Source organism: Necator americanus, chromosome V, assembly GCF_031761385.1.
Source record: "Necator americanus strain Aroian chromosome V, whole genome shotgun sequence".
NCBI classification, from domain to species: Eukaryota; Metazoa; Nematoda; class Chromadorea; order Rhabditida; family Ancylostomatidae; genus Necator; species Necator americanus.
In genome coordinates, this window is record NC_087375.1 from 795,484 (window position 1) to 812,726 (window position 17,243).

Genomic DNA, 17,243 nt, shown 5'->3' on the forward strand with positions numbered 1-17,243 from the left:
AAGATTAGTGATCGATTGGCTATGGTCCCTGTATGAAATACTTTGACTTCCATAACGATAGCAACAGATCCACAAGAAGACATGTATTTTCTCGTTCCTACACACTCTTTACCTTCATGTTGCACTTCTGATTTTCTTTCTGAGTAGTGCACATCGACCATTAGATGAAAAATTTCAAAGTGCAAGATGGTACTCAACTTTCTGATCAGGTTTGAAATAAAAATGACTTTGAGTTTGGAGCATGAAATATAACATTTTATATAAATAAATAAATAAATAAATAAATAAATAAATAAAATAAATAAATAAATAAATATATATATATATATATATATATATATATATATACGCGTGGATCGATTAACGCCGGACACTTCATTCTGTATCCACTTTAATACTGTCATACTTTATTTGTCATGCACTTTTGCATATTTTCAGAGGAAATAATTGATTTAACTGAAACGAGTAGAGTAGCGGCCCAAACAGCGCTACGTATGCTGGCTGAACGAAATCGGACAATGCGTTGGGTAAAATTTTGTTGCTACTGCCAGATCTATAAGGGATCTATTACGGGTAACAGATTACGATGGAAACCACCCATTGATGAAAACTTACAGAACATGCAACTACTTATTTTCACTCGAGGTTTTAAGAAGAAAAAATTAAGGTACATCATTATTTAGAAACTTTACATTATTTCCAAAACAGTTATTACAATCAATGGAAGATGGGAGTTGTACCCCAAAATGTACTGGTAACCACTCACACTAAATTTCGCCGTTGAAGCAGCTAGTCCTGATATTCCTGCAGACGTTGGTTTTTATCACAGATCAAAATTCAAAAGAAAGTTCAATTACTTCTCACTTAAACATTTGATAAATCATGGAACAATCCATGCTGCTCGCTTCCCATGGAAGTATTGGCTCCAGCAATTTATTAGCCTTCACTTGCATTTGGCTTGCACTCAGTGAGAACTTTATCCCCGTTTTTGAAAATAGTTTTCTGTCGTCAGCCATTTCTACCGAGGTAAGATATCGCTCACCTTCTATTGGATGAATAAGTGCGAAAAGTACAATAACTACTGGTCCATAATGTTACAGGAGTTCATTTAGTTAATAGTTTTAATAATTTTAGTGTTAATAGTTTCTTCACACTGCGAACTACGTTGTCCGTAGATGGAATACATATTTGTCATGCACTTCTGCATATTTTCGATTTATTATTTCTGCACTGGCAATTCTTTCTTTTCTTCAGCTTAGCTGCGAGAAAAACTAATCGCAACAAGTCTCGTGTCTGTCTTCTTGAGAATCTGAACTATCCTTCAGCTAATATCCAACGTACGAAACCACATCTCTAATAAATGAACATAAGATAATCGGCGACTTTTGAAACGTTGAACAAATTGGTTACAGCTAGGCATTAATCAAAGTTTATGCGGGGAGAAATACGCCATTCATTTGGAAAGTTACAAGAAACGGTTCCAAAGATCTAGATCGTAATTTAGGAACCGGTGTAATGTACAACCGTTTACAAAATAACCAACTATTACTCAACATAGGAACCATTCAGTTCTGCTGTTTTGTTTCCTACGAGATAATTAAGCGAGATTATACAGTAAGTGGGACGTTTCATAGATGAAAATAGAACACTGAAAATCGAAAAGAAGAGAGAAGTGCAGGTGCATCCTAGTTAAGCAGAGTTGACCAAGCACTGCCAAGAGAGATTGCAAAATGACAAAGTCTCACATATGGTCGAATATGATGTACATTAATTCAGAGCGAAACAGAAACTAACAATAGCTGTAGCCATGTTAAATGTAAAAAATAAGGACTATGAAGGGATTACACTGTCTATGTTGGAATTAAAAGTATGAAACAATACGAGGAGCTATTGACACGAATCAAAAAGTTGAAAATGAAATAGCACCCGCGCGTCCGATACAAAACTTGGAAAATGGTACAAATTGTACTTTGTAAATGGCTTAACGAAGCAACCTTTAGTATTTCTTTCTTTTTTGTTTCGAAATGATAACATGGGGTGTGTATAAATTATCGGGTGACCATTCTCTTTGAGGTACAGTGACCCTCCAACTTACAAACACCGAGTTATTCGTGCTTGATTCCTTTCTCCGTCAAAGCCTGGAATGCAATGAGTACATCACCTTTAGACAACAATAGCAATTAAAACGTACTTGGTCAGCTAGCGAACGAAGCATGTGCATTGGGCCTCCGCTGTTCAAAGAAACTCTTTGAGCCAACTCTCGTAATACAAATTCAACGCTCATTTCATCATCTGGACTCCAACTCGACTTCGACGTTTCCTCCACTATCACATCTGAAAATTTGCAATGAGTTCGATATGTGTGCAGAAATATGAGAACAACTCGACTAAGCTTCTCTTAAGCAGGGTTGTAAGATAGAGTTGACATCAGGGAATAAAAAGGCATCATTACCATGATAGTTACTAGCATGTTACTAGACAAAATATTCTCATATTATTGTCATTTAAAAAGGGCAGAATGTCGTGAACATCATTCCTCCCAAAATTTGGTCCATCATTATCAAAAAACAACACATATCCCACATCACGCAATCATTTCAATTTTTCCATCATTTTTTCTCCAGAAATTGCATCGAGTAAGGCTGAGTTACCAGCTTCAAGGCTATAGTGATGGTTCCGCATCTGTGCCACGATTCTGATAACAAAATTCTGTCAGTCAGATGTAAAGCGTGGAATGTAGACTGTTCCACATGGTGATCAGTTCACGTACTACCACACACAAAATAGCAAATTAAAATAAATTATAATGAAATTATAATGAAATGTGAGGCTACAGGTTAGACATTCACCATTAATAGCAGTGAGCATCTGTGCTTTCCATGTCGCTTCAGAAGCGACCTTTTCCTTGTCTATTGATGGAGCAGCATCGAAACATACCACAATCATTGTCATGTTATCCCGCGAACCTTTGCTCAAACATGCATCCAACACCTGAACATCTTATCAAATCTCTTAAACACTTGGAGAGAAATTGAAAGAGTTTACATCGTTGCAAACTTGATTTAGATCATCACAGACATGAAGTCGGCTTTCGACAAAACGACATAACTCTTCATTTTCCATTACGTCGTAAACTCCATCACATGCTACCACAAGGAACTCGTCTTTGTCCTGCAAATAGATTGTTGAGAAAACGTTTTGTGTCCAAAAACAAATCCCTGCCAATGCAAAATGTAAGACTGAATGACTTGTCCGAATGAGCAACCTACTAGTTTCAGGAGATCAACTGGTATCACTAAAATATGATCGAGAAACTGAAGTGATTCTGTGATGGTTTGTGATAAAAAGAGGTTTTTGACGATGTGGTGGAAAAATAACAAGAATAAGGTATCCCAGGAATTATATACCGGGTACTGCAAAGCGAAAGCCTTTCCTCTCCCCTTTTTTCCGATAGAGATAAGTTTTAGTTACTCCAGGAACGGATTCTCCAACCCAAAGTCCAAATATAAAACTTAGAATTCAAGAAGCGAACTCAGTCAGGAGTAACGCAACGGCAAGTAACTACTATAACACAAATAAAAAAAAAACAGTATTAATGATTGACCACAGCGAGGCCACATAAAATTTCAGAAGCTCCCATTCTCGATACCATGAAACTGCACCCGAAAAGCAGAAATTAGTTCTAGTTATCTGCACTGGCTGCAGCGAAAATAACCTCCAAATTTAGAGGGACCATTGCTTTAAAAGCAATAGTATTAAAAGTCTTGTTGATTAGATATGTTCTCGATGATTTCACACAACATCAGAACGTTAAGAATTACGCAAGGATGGCGCCTGGTCGCGTTATCGAAGCTTTATCAAGAACAGTGAGCCAGTGATGGCGACACAAGACATTTTAGACTTCATAGATGAACTTCCAATGGAGATCGAAGAGTGAAACTGTCATAAAGTGAAAGCTACAGGACATTAAAACTATCGAAACACGAGAGCTATTGGATCAACATTAAAACTAAAACAATGTGGCCGAATTCGAAGCGCTAAATTCGCGAAAAATGAGGCGACGATTATATCAGTCGAGCATTCTCCGCAAAAATATATGCTGTTGCCACGGGAGTTTCTGAAGCTTTTATGATCTACGATGAGGTTCTTCCTGAATTCAATCACTTGAATTGACTCTGCTGTTCTGCAGATGTTGCTTGACTTGACTTATGCTTGACTGCTCATAGATGTGACTAAGAAAAAAATCTTGTCAAGGGAAAGAGAGGGATTTTTCTAATGGGCACCTAACTAACGTTCAACGTGACAAGTGGAAATGATGGAGGAATTCAACAGAGAACAAGTCCACTTCCACTCTTGCCCACCTTTGCTACCATAACTACCGGACAACCACACTGGTCAAATCTAGATGTAGCACTTAAGACTGGAAAATTGAAAGTTCTGATCTAGTTCGAATTATGGAGAAACAGAAATGTAAATGATCTCAATAAGAAAAAGAAAAACCAAACTAATCAATGAGATGAAAACCGATACCTTTTGTCTCTCCAACACGTAAACATCTGGTTCCGGAGATACCAGCTGCTTGTTTGGTTCTAAACCAGGCACATTCTTGTACTCAAAATCTCCAAAAGCCCTAGAATTCATTCAATAGTTAGTTGAATAAAACATCAAGAAGGAAGGTAGAATGGAAGTGGAAGAAAAACAGTAATAAAGAGTAAAGCCTCGAATTAGAAGCGAATTTGTTTTACAAGAGAGAAAGGGAGAAAGAAAAACACATTACAATGGATTTCTTGGGAAATATATTCAAACATCTACAAAACTGCTGCTTGGCGACAAACAATCCCAAATTAAACAAGCACTTCAAGGTCTCCAGTTTGGATCCCTTCTTTGTTTGCTTTTTTTATGAACGCAAATGTATACAGAAGTGTAGTATTTGGACCAGATATTACATAAATAAGATTATTGAAGATAGCATACGAAAAAGACTACCCAGATATTGAGTCTTCCTTCAGGACAGCGATTTTGTAGAGAACGATACCTCGTCCAAAGTGAAAAAAAAAATCCAAAGAAAAATTCGAATGAAAAGAAAGTTGTCGATTATTATTTACCTGCTCACTGCCAAACTACCATTGATCCTTTGAATCATGACCGATCCACCAGCACCAACGATTCTTTCACGCTCTTTGTCATGATAAGGCTGAATTCAAAGATATAGTCGTCAATGTTTTTGACGATGTGGTGGAAAAATAACAAGAATAAGGTATCCCAGGAATTATATACCGGGTACTGCAAAGCGATAGCCTTTCCTCTCCCCTTTTTTCCGATAGAGATAAGTTTTAGTTACTCCAGGAACGGATTCTCCAACCCAAAGTCCAAATATAAAACTTAGAATTTAAGAAGCGAACTCAGTCAGGAGTAACGCAACGGCAAGTAACTACTATTACGCCTGTGGAGTTCACAGAGCACACAGAGCCAACCAAGCAGCATGTGCACAAGATAGGTAGGAAATCATGTAAAGTTCAATTTTCGCCCTCCTTAAACTTTACTCGCTGTATCCCCTCCGCTGTCTTTGTCACAACCAGGATTTTTTGTTTCTATTTTGTTGGACGTGCGCAAATAGAAATTTTTACCTGCATGCCGATTCTACCAGCTTTTGACAACACTAACCTGACTGCAAGCCTCAAAATTTGTATAGTTTACCGAATATACGGGCTCAGAAAAGGGCGAGATGTAGCAATGAAAGTTCTAGGCATCGCTTTGAACTATCTTGCCCCCTCTAGGGATTTTTTTTATGAGGAAATAATGCTCAATTTCAACATAAATCTTGTGCTGGGTGGGCGGCTAAGATTTTGCAGCGCACTGTGGGTGAACAAACCTTGTGATCTTCTGTCCCAAAGGAGCCTTCATCTTTGCGAGAAACCACGGCACGAGAATCTCCTTCATAAATGATTAATTCAGAATTCTAAACAGCGGCAAACTTATGTTGATAGAAAGGCCTACCGAGGTTTGCGATGATTATATGTGTTGGAGTGATCATGGCACAAACAGCTGTTGAACCACTGCGATCCTGCAAAAGGCTCTCAGTTCGCATATGAAGAGTGGAAGAAGGAATGTTGATCTAACCAACCGAGTCAAGCCTCGTTCGGATGTTTTCATCCAAACTGAGGAATCCTGCCTTTATTCCATCTTCTAGCAGAGCTATAGACTTTTCACAAAGAATACCACCATTTGCTCTCAGCTCTTCGGTAACCTTAAGCGCAGAATTTATAAATACCATCAATATGAGAAGTCAAAATCAAGTAACTAACAGTAATAAAAATCCATAACTCTATTCCTCAATACTCGTCAAAAAGCTAGAAAAAATGGGTGAAGAAAAAACGGTTGTTACAATACAGTGGCTAAAAACTCGTTCACATTTTCACTGTTCCGTTTACGATAAATCGCGTGTTTCTTTTTGCGCTAGTTTGAACTACTCACTGTTTAAATAATATCAAAAGAACCATTTTGACATTTTGTTCTCTGTTTTTTCGTTCTCTTGACATCAGCTGAAGCGATACTGATGCATCGCTTCAGCTGATGTCTAGAGAATATTGCTAGGCTATCATACGAGACAAAAATAAGGTAAATTCTCTGGGACAAAATTCCCCCATGATTGTCTTGAGGTTTTTTTCCTACCGCAAAGTGAAAAGAAGAACAAATCGAACCTTCTCAAACTGAGGAGTCTCCATAAGAGTCTTCATTATGTTCTCTGCGGCATCATCTGCAGCCACATTTCCAGCATGTCCATCGAAAACAGCGAAGAACGACCAGTCTTTGTAGGGTTCGCGGTCCGCCATTGATACCTAGGGACAAATAATCATCAGACAAACAAAAACACATCATTCACCTGAGGAGAGTCCGACTCCTCTTTATCGCACTTATGGTCGATACGTAAAGCCACCTCACTTAAGGATGGACGTTACAGATGCTAAATCTGCATCTTTCTTATAACAAAGCGCAATTCTCGTCATCAAACCTGTGAAGAGTATAGTTACAGCTTTAAATAGAAATAGGGCTTCTGCAGACTTGTTTTCGATTTATTTCAGGAAAAATGATGAAACGTCACACAAAGAGTAAGTGTACAAAAGCACTTTTCTTGTTAGAAATTATTAGCACGACTTAGAAGGTCAATAAACTGCGAAATAAAAGAACAATTCTACGTGTCTACTAACCTCGACAACGTGAGCGTCTTCCATGTCGACTCTCCAACCCTGCATGCTCGCCATGGCATAGCGGAGACCCTGCAAAAATCCTGACATCTTTTGCTAAGAAATCAAAGTTCTCCAAAAGAATAACAAAGACTTCTGTTTATCGAGAAGCCCGTAAATTACGCGTAAGAAAGCGCGGTTTTGTTTTATTACATAGTTCTAGTCAACACTTCTGAAAGAGAACATCCGTGAAAAAAAAAATTATTTCGATAATCATGCTCTGTGGGCTGGTCCTAAGATGATCGGATTCCATCGAGGTAAGATTTGAAAAGTAGCTGAAAAGACCTCAACTAGGTTGTTCTTACATCGTACGATGAGGAGGAAGTAAAAAAAAATAACGATTCCACATTACCTAAAGGTACAACTTATTAAGAGTTTAACCGAAACAAGACCTCATTAAAAGATTTATATGAAGAAAATATCAAAATTTTCAACCTACTAATATCTTCGTGATTAATTCTAGTGAATGGTAACAAAATGCATCACATCTGAATATCCGACCGGAAAGTAATGTTGAAATAATACCGAGTAAAAAAAGCACAACAACAAAAATACTCCTCCCAGACAAAACTCAGGAAACCCTTTTCACTGTGTTGTCGATGTACATGCGGCATTGAAAATAGGTACTTCAAACCCACTGACGGCGACACGCTTGTTTAGCTTATTTCAGCACTTCCAAATAATTAAATTCGTTCGTTTCTGTGAAGTTGCTCGGAATCAAGAAGATCCTGGCCTAAAAGTGCGCCCGGGAACAAAAAGAAATCACTACACTTTTACCTTTTCTCTTTTTCTTACTTCAAATATTAATGAAACTAAATGAAAGAGACTGTGTCGTATGTTCAAACAGATAAGAAAAAGGAAAACGACACGAGTTTTGTGATATGTCCTGGGAAGCCTTGAATGCATATAGGTGAATGCTTGCATGGTGTTTATAATAAATAAATAGTATTCCAATAACTGCATTTTCTGCTTTATAAAATATGTCTTGGAATTAGGATAGTATTTGCAACAAAAAAGTGCTAGGGTTGCTGATGTCCATGTGCCTGACTAGAGTGCAAAGGTTAACAGTAGCTTGGAATCGAGAAGATCCTTGCCTAAAAGTGGGCCCGGGAACAAAAAGAAGCGGTCGTTCGAAGAACAAGTGGAAGTCGTACACTAGATTAGTGAAATAGATCGAATGACATCACGCGTCTGGGAACCACCGACCATACAAAGAAAGGTACTGGGAAAATCTGGGAACTGGGAAAATAAAATATAAGTACCAAAGAGTGCACCTGCACGTTTCATAACAAGACTACTATTACTACAAGATTACTGATCAGTTAGCTTAATAGGCAACCAGTGGCCAGAGTTTTCGTTACAAAAAAAAAAAAAACAACTACGTTCTTCAAAGCAGAAGAGCTGAAAATGAATGGTTTTTACAAGAAACTCACATTTCCCTGTCCTGAGCAATTTGTTTTTGCTGTCTTCGGTTTGTCAAGGAACGCCCCCATCTGAGCTCTGTTCTCTTCGGTTAGTTCCACCAATCCAGCAGAAGTGAGTCGCCACGTACGAAGAACGGGACGTTGGGCGAGGGTGATCACTGTAAGTGGCTGATCTTCTTCGGCGTTTTTGGATTGAAGCGATACGCCTAGACAAGATGACATCCCATATTCTCTGAAAAGGACCACATGCATGCGGGAGCTGAGAGCCTTTCGCCAGCAAGTGGGAGGAGATCCACAATAACACCCGTAAGTAGCCACTATCATGGGCGCGTAGAAGAATACGAAGACTTCACATCACTTCTAAGCTACTAAGGTGCACCCGTAATACAAAAACTACCAGGAAGTGAAGTCTAATTCTTAACCCTTGAACTGAATGGTGAATATCGTCCAAAAACCACAGTTCTATAGATAAGAAGAACCCTGACATGCAAACTATCCCCGAAAATTCATGTCCGAAGTTACTCCACGCCCCTACTCACTACGACATACCGCCCAACAACCACAGCTTTTAAAGATAAGAAGAATACGTCAATATGAAATTGAGTAGATGGTTCAATGTGGAAGCTAATTAATAGTAGATAGAAGAATGAGGATTCTTACTGGAACATCGGACAGGAAAGAACGAACGCTATAGAAAGAATTTTTTTGGAAAATCATCTCCACCCTAATTAACTGATTCAGAAAACACCAGATGAAGGCCGGTACTGGGAATTCACAGGTTCTTCAATTATTTGTAATGAAATGTGGAAAACGAATATCGCGAAATAACAACTGGATGAAGCGAGACAAGTAAACAGTGAGCGTCGGCGTTTAATCGCAGAAGAGACAGTGCCGCTGCTCACAAAGACCAAAGTTCCTTCAAAGACACAAAACCACTGACGTACAATCTAAGAAGCTGCAGGTAAAATGAAGTGCCGCGACGATAGGTCCTAAGCCACATAAAAATTAGTAGAAGCGGAAAAATTCTAATGTAGAGATCGCAAATCAACTAAGAAATGACTCCAGGAAGTTTATGAACACTGACATGCGTCTTATATAAAACGTCGCTTGCCAACCACACAAGATGAACTACTACCAGACTTGTAGACGTCGGCTAAAGAAGACAGAGGAAGAACAGAAGGGAAAGGGGATGTTTGAAGATGAACAGGATGACGGAATAACGCTGCTCGTGCCAAAGACAACAACCCTGGGCCCCCACCGAACTTTTGGTTCCTAAACTAGGAACTTTTGTTAGTTGTAGGACGAAATAGCTATCTGGAGGAGCTCTCTTCTTCATCGCGCATTGAAGGTTGAAGCGATGGACTGATGAACGCTAAATGGCAGGATGCCGGAACAATCCGTTTGCGAAAGCGAAAATCGACCGGGGCGCGCGGCTGCGCGACGGATTTCGACAGAATGGCGCGATTATAATCACAATAGGGCGCATATCTGCGTTCCTTATCGACGTCTGGAATACATGGATTTCAACCTGGGACAGAAGCACTCGACTATTTAATTCATACCGTTGGTTGTAAGTTAAGCGAAATTTCGCATCTGGAAATGTAGGAGAGTAGTGTCAATTTGTATCAGCGTCAGTTTGCTTACGTTTAAGTTTTTTTTCCCACAGTTTCGTTTATTTTTATCAACACTAGTAGCCAAATTATTGAGAACGGATGCGGAACTACAGCTAGTAGTGAGAAATTTGTAAAGAGAGTCAAAATACACGGGAATTCTACGTCCTGGGTTCTCTTCAGGTTAACAGGGATACGGAGACTAGATGACTTCTGTGTCTGATTACACGACGACAGTTATATAGGCATAGTCGGGTCAAAACGACATGAGGTTCGGTGCGGTGGAGCCGAACGGTTAGGATCGTGCTGGAACCCTTGCCAGCATTGCCAACGCTGCAATTTGCGGTGGTCCCACCTGGATTCCAACCGCTTCGATGTGGAGAGAGAACTGTGCCTATCAAAACGGTGCTCGCTATCCTCAAAACTCTGGCTCTGCCCGTTTTCTCCTTGTCTCACCCTGTATCATTCATATAGTCCAGTGAAAACGACATGAAGCTTGGTGCAATTACGTAAGTCACTGCGCTGGAAGCGATGCGGTGAAATGTAGCGGTTAGGACAGGAAAAGGACATGATGGCACGCATCGTTGAATTTGGTCCCACACCGCTCCTAACCGGTAGCTTCATCACGCTGCTGGGAGCGCACCCACTTACGTAAGTGCGCAAAGTTCATGTCGTTTTGACCCGACTGTACCTTGTAAACACTTATTTTTTATTATATTATAAATTATTTCATATTCATATTTTTATATTCCCATATATAATATATTGGCATATTCCCCTACTCCTTGCAAATGAAGGGAGATGTCCCAATTGCAACACTAAAATTCTATAAAGTTAGCTCGTCCACGGGGATGATGGTCACTGGGTTAGGGACGTGACCGAATTCTACATGCATTATTAACGAGCAGATTTCTTCGTGAGCTACATATTCAGGAGGGAAATCAGATGTTCATCGTGTCCCTCGCAGAAAAGCCACTAGTCAACCTTGCGTGTAATTAGAGTGGAAGCAACTGGGGCTGCTACTTGACTTTTGATAAGCAGATCGATTAGGAGATCAACATGGTTAACAGTTTGTCTTCTGAGTGCGACAGATTTCTGCAAATGATACGCTGATTAGGATAATGACGAGAATTTTACTGACACTTGTCTTTAATTTCCCCAAGTCTTGAAGAATGTGGCGACATCGAAATGTTAGCTGAAATGAATATTGATAGGTTTTGGTGTCATTTGCTCAACAAGTAATGCACCATACCTATACAACCTATACAATTCCAGGATTACCACCTATACAATTCCAGGATTCGAAAGAGGTCGAACCTTGAAATTTCAGCGTTTTTTTGTTGTGGAGATGGAAAATTTAACCAGTTGTTGACTCATATGTGGTAACTACAAACATTAAAACCACTTTAAGCGAAAAAATGTCTAATCGACTTCATTTTCAGCAGTTTCTTTCTAGGCTCAAGGAAACCTTTCTAATGAAATTTTTGGAACAAAATGACCACTAACGCGATAATTACCTTGTCTAGAAATCTAGGTCTTAGTGACTAATTTATTTTATTCAGTGTATTTTTAGGCCTAATGAGACCTCTACAAAAATAGTAGTCACTGCGCTGATGCTGAGTATAGCCAACATTCCGTACTAATACGGAAGCCGCGTAGTAAACATCTACCCCTTTTAAATACCGTATACAATAGATATAAATACCAAATAGTAAAACCAGAAAAGTTGGAGTTTTCGCGTGAAGTGATTGTGCTTGAGCAAAGTTGTTAAGAATAAACGCAAAATTTTTTTCATATGCACAGATGTTTCATGATCTTTCATCGAATTTTCGCAGTAATAATTAAAGGTTGCGTATCACTATTTTGACGTGTTCCGGAACCAATAGCAAAACCCAAGCAGTGTATTGCGGAACCCAACGTGGTTCCGCTCATCTTTCCGCGATTGTCGCATAAAACGGCGAGGAAGACACCATTTTTCACGACTACTTCAGTTGCAACGCGCCACCCTTGCACACGAGCCGCATCTATGTGCGAGCGGTCGAAGATCAATGATGTCCCTTCACTAAAACCAAAGAATGGACACCTGAGGAGACTGCAGTATGTACAAAGCTAGGTTTTCTAACGCGCCTTGGAGCAATAGAACGGTTCGCATGCCGTTCTTTTCCGACGATTTGGGAAAGACGAGCGGAACTGCGCTGGGTTCCACAACCTACTTTCTGAGCTCTACCCCTTCCTTATGGGGTCTGAATCACGTCAGAATTTTTGCACGATTTGATTGTTAGGTATTTTGTAAAATTGCTTTTTTTCTCGTACCAATACTTATGTTAAAAATTAAGGTTGTAAAACTGCAGAGATATGTTCTTAAACATTGTAAAGAAATGAAATTTGGCAATGGCAACACGGTTTAAAATGAAAGATTTTGCAACATGATTTGTTCGCAGCTCTGCCAAATTTCCGAGTAGCATTGTTGACGCGCGGCGAAACGATGCGAAGACGATCTGTTTCTGCAGAATTAATGAAAAATTCATTGCCATAGTGCTTCATAAATGTCACACGATTCCGTCCCATGTATATCTTCATTGTATCCAAATATATCACTGCTTATCTCCCAGCTGAGAAGAGTTGGAGGATCTGACATTCCCATGATGAGCAACTCGACTTTGTTCCATACGAGATCTGCTCCTAAAGAAGATGTGATGAAGCAAATCACAATAATTTTTAGTAATCTACCATGGAGCAAATAACTAACATCATAGCAGAGGGAGCTTGCGTAATTGGATCACCTTTGTTTCGTGCTCGAAGGTCACTGTAGTGAAATGGGATGAGGATTAATCTGAAAAGATGTAAAGACGCATGAATCGTCGGTGTAAGAGCATACTCTGCGCATATGTATTGCCCCGTTAGATGCTGCGTTTTCTGGTCTTATAATTGTGTTCTGGAACGGGTACCTAATCCGGTCACCACCATTGTTTAACGGCTCTTAGTCAATTTGAAGGCATCACTCCACGAATCTGAGGTGGTACGGATTTCAGATGGAGTTTTCGTATACGGGATAAGGAGAGGGGGTGATTCCGTCCATTTCTTCCTAATGGCAGTAAAAAACGGTCCGGAAGATACGGTTTCGGGCGTTCTGGCGCACTACTTTCTACAAGGAGTTCGACTGGAGCGCGCCAGCCTTGTCCACGCGACGCATCTTCCAGCCGTTTTTCACGGCAATTAGGAAGACATGGGCGGAATCACCCTCTCTCCATAGTCTACTATGCCGTATACGAGTACTCCATCTGAACTCGGTACCACCTCAGATTCGTAGGGTGATGCCTTTAAAGGGCGCTTATGTTCCATTTGTGTATACTTGTCTATGGACTAAATTCGAACTCACCCGTCGATACAATGGGTGAATTGCCAGACGAAGGATGTCGTGAAGAAGACTTTCCAATGATTAGTAACTACGTCTATTGTGTAAAATCCAGAGATGAAGTAGAAACAGGTTAATTTTATAACGAATACGCTGAACTGAAGACATGATTGCACAAAAAACTTTAGATCCTTTCGTCGGGTTTTCTTGCCTGTGTACTGGAAAAGCATCATATTTGGTCATAACAGAGAGGAACATAATTACGAAATGTTGTAAACATTACTCACTGTAATGAGCTTCCTAATTCGAAATATGGTAAATACATCGAAAATAATAATCAAGCCGAATACGGCTACTCCTGTGCCAAAATCGAGAACTTTACCAAGTATGAAACCGCAATAATTGGGTGCAAATGACCACAAGTAGTTGTTTGCGGTGAACACAACGTAGCACTCATCAACTAAAATCTCAGTGAGAAGAAATACAAGAAGAATTCAATGCAAATAAATAATAATACAAAACAAATAAAAAAGTTGTAGTCACGAAAAATAGTGAAACTGCGATCTTTTATCTATTATAAATTGGTTTGTCAAAAGCAGTCAACAGTGCTGACCAGTCAATACACGCGCGGGAAATATGATACTTGGTACCTGAGCTGAATTGATCGCTCTGCAGTTTTTGATTGATTCGCTTTTTCGTTGGGATTGCTGCTAAATTCGCTGAGATTTCTATTTACTTTGTGTTATTAGTTTATTTGTGTATGTGTATATAGTTGTTGGTACATTTGGATCACTTTTAGGAATGTCGTATTGATTTTTGATAAGCTGTACACGAAATTATTAAATAATTTTATTGGCTAACGTCCCAAAGGTAAATCAGGAGACAGCTTCAGATCCGGTGTAATCTACATGATTTCTTGCGTGAACTGTGGCGACAAATATGTTGGTGAAACCGCACGATACTGATGGTTGATGCTATATATCCGGATCAAAGAGGACGTGAATGGAAAGAATAGGCTACGAGAATGGACTCCTTGAGGTGCCCATAAAGGATAAAGGATAAAGTTTCTGGCGTTAATCAATCCGCTTGGGATGCTCCCCCACGTTCACTTCAATTCAGAATCGTTTGAGGTTTACGAAAGTGTAATTTACCTATGCAGTGAGCTGCGGGTGCTAGCCGATGTGTCAAGTCAGTGTTTTTATCCTCCCAGACAAGTCTGGTACCAATTTATCGACCTCGGAAGGATGAAAGGCTTGGTGAGCCCAGGGCGGATTCGAACCTCCGATCGATCGTGCAGGAAGCGAAGGAGGTGCCCATGGAACACAAAAACACGACGGAGCCGATTTTGAAATTAGGGTAAAGATCTTAGCGCAGGAATCGAAAGCGTTGGCTCGAAAATCGCTGGTGGCATTTTGGATCCGAGCCAAAAACCCTAAAATGAACCGCAAAGGCGGATGCCGTCGATAACGCGGGAACTCGCACCATATCTTGAATGATTCGAATGAGACGTTTGAACTATTCGCTCTCATGATCGATCAGCCAGCGGTCCATGCTAGGCGTCTCCGACCTAAGGGATCTAAGAGCATTCAGTGTAGTCGCTAAGTTGGTGATTGAAAAGTCGGCATGGAGTTTATCTGCTTAATTGTGGAGAGGTTTGGTCGTTCAAATTGTGGATTGAATTGCCATTTTATACTCTCAAGAAGACGATTTTGCCTTCTTCAAAGCAGTCTTCTGGTCTACCTGTTTGACGTTAGCCAAAAAATTTTTAGCAACCTCGTGTACAGCTTATCAGAAAATCAATACGACATCTAACTATGCCGAGGTTCATTGAAAGTCGAACTTTTCAGTTACTTTTAGGAATGTTGAGTCAATAGTAGTTTTTTTGAATATAAATTATGAAGTAGGCGCTAATTTACCTTTCAGATATGGTAAGAAATGCAAGAATCCTAGAATCCACACCATAGATATCATCAAAGTGGTGTTTCGCTGCCTCAAGAAGTTTCTGCCTTTAATTGGCCAGCTGATAATGACTAATCTGTAATAGGCAAATTAAGTAAGGTAAATTAAATGAGACATGACGCAGTATTTCGAATTTCTATCATCTTTAATGGATGTGATCGAGAGTGTAATATGTGGAACTTCACACTGCTTTCCAAAAACAATCCATAACTCTTTAAGGAACAGTTTCTAATGCAATTAGATGCGGAAAGTTTTCAGCCCGTTAGCAATCGCAATTTCTCGAGTATGGAGCCAGAGGAACTGTTAGCGAAATATGTTCCTACTAATTTTTATTTTGCAGTGAGGCTTGTAACTCTAGATTCAATTTTAATTCTAAATCTGTTTTCCACTTTTTTCTCGACAGATCCACGGCTTCTCTCTGCTTCTTCTCAAGCCAAAATGACTGGATGGCTTCTTCTCACCTGTTTATTGACGAAATAAGGTGAGAGTAGACGCATACATCCCAAATTGCCACCATAAAACCTCCAATCAGTTTGCCCACGACGGTTGTGTGGGAAAATGACGATTGTCTGAAAATAGTTCTCCCTGCTGAATAAACTATCCTAACCATTATCAGCTACTTCAGTAAGTATGAAGCTGCTTAGGTGTAATTGTGTCCTATTTTGGTAACGAAATCGTATAGGTGTTTCTCCTTAAACGCAGGGTAAAAAAAATTGACGTGTGGGAATCTGATAGAAAGCCAAAGTTCAAAGTGTAGATTACTAGTGTGAGCGTGGCCCTCTCAGTTCCTGAAAAACGTGAGAAAGGACATTTGTTCCTACGAAGTACGTGAAAACGCGCCACCTTTGTTCACGCTCCGGTTCCTTCAGCAGCATATTCATTAGTTTCACTTGAATAGGTTTTGAGGAGAAGTCACTGATTCTCGACCGCTTCTCCGTGAATGCGATGCGTGCACAAGGGTGAATGGTCTTTATGTACCTCGCGAGAACAATTATAGTTTCCCACACGGGTTTTTTCTCAGGACAATTAGGGAGAATCGAGCGAAGCCACGCACATACTCGTAACCTACACCCGAACTCTATATTTTCGCACAGGTTTCCCAACAACGTCATCTCCGTGATACGGTGCCTTTAAATTACCCACAGGATAATCATAGGTGTACAGTAGAATAGGAAGAACATCAGATCAATAGCGTTTGCAATGCAGTGAGAAAAGCAGAGCTGCTGGAACGATTGAGACAATTTTCCACCACGAATAAGTATGTACATAGCGAATCCATTCGTAGCTAAACCGAACACACCGAGCTAAAATAGGCTATGAAATGTTCTGGTTGGTAGACTTTCGTGATATGATTTAAAACACGTACTCCTCCAATTATGGATATCCCTGCAATTCTATCAGAAGTGATGTTGGCGAACTCCATAATTACCAATCTGCACCCAACAATCAGCACTTTATGAAGTGAAGTGTCGGTATTACAAAATCATACGTTCCGAGCGAGAAGTCTTTTCATAACAATGACGGAAGGAGCACTGTAAATTAAAATACAAAATGGAATAGAAAGAGACAACTCCCATTAATTCAGCAAAATCGTTGCTTCAAAACTATGCTTGCATACTAAAGTGTTCTGATTACTTCTATTCATTGATAT

General features: G+C 39.8%; 2 protein-coding genes across 6 annotated transcripts; both read right to left on the reverse strand.

Moving 5' to 3' along the window:
• Positions 1 to 2,105: 2,105 nt before the first annotated feature.
• RB195_012600 (uncharacterized protein) lies at positions 2,106 to 8,992 on the reverse strand (the record flags this gene model as incomplete). Of its 2 annotated transcripts, none has more annotated exons than XM_064202045.1 (12): positions 2,106 to 2,138; positions 2,192 to 2,334; positions 2,850 to 2,991; positions 3,046 to 3,171; positions 4,531 to 4,630; positions 5,106 to 5,194; positions 5,873 to 5,934; positions 5,998 to 6,064; positions 6,125 to 6,247; positions 6,702 to 6,839; positions 7,209 to 7,277; positions 8,678 to 8,992. In XM_064202045.1, 12 exons carry the CDS (start codon positions 8,990 to 8,992, stop codon positions 2,106 to 2,108), a joined length of 1,407 nt encoding a protein of 468 aa, XP_064057925.1. The 2 variants fall into 2 exon arrangements, with proteins under 2 accessions (XP_064057925.1, XP_064057926.1); XM_064202044.1 differs by having other exon boundaries at positions 8,678 to 8,920.
• Positions 8,993 to 12,872: 3,880 nt separating this feature from the next.
• On the reverse strand, positions 12,873 to 17,015 carry RB195_012601 (uncharacterized protein; the record flags this gene model as incomplete). Of its 4 annotated transcripts, none has more annotated exons than XM_064202049.1 (8): positions 12,873 to 12,960; positions 13,028 to 13,111; positions 13,658 to 13,851; positions 13,921 to 14,093; positions 14,785 to 14,849; positions 15,550 to 15,639; positions 16,736 to 16,896; positions 16,959 to 17,015. In XM_064202049.1, the coding sequence occupies 8 exons, from the start codon at positions 17,013 to 17,015 to the stop codon at positions 12,873 to 12,875; spliced, it is 912 nt and encodes a 303-aa protein (XP_064057927.1). The 4 variants fall into 4 exon arrangements, with proteins under 4 accessions (XP_064057927.1, XP_064057929.1, XP_064057928.1 ...); XM_064202047.1 differs by lacking the exon at positions 14,785 to 14,849 and adding an exon at positions 14,284 to 14,343 and having other exon boundaries at positions 15,550 to 15,668; XM_064202048.1 differs by lacking the exon at positions 14,785 to 14,849 and having other exon boundaries at positions 15,550 to 15,668.
• Positions 17,016 to 17,243: the final 228 nt, after the last annotated feature.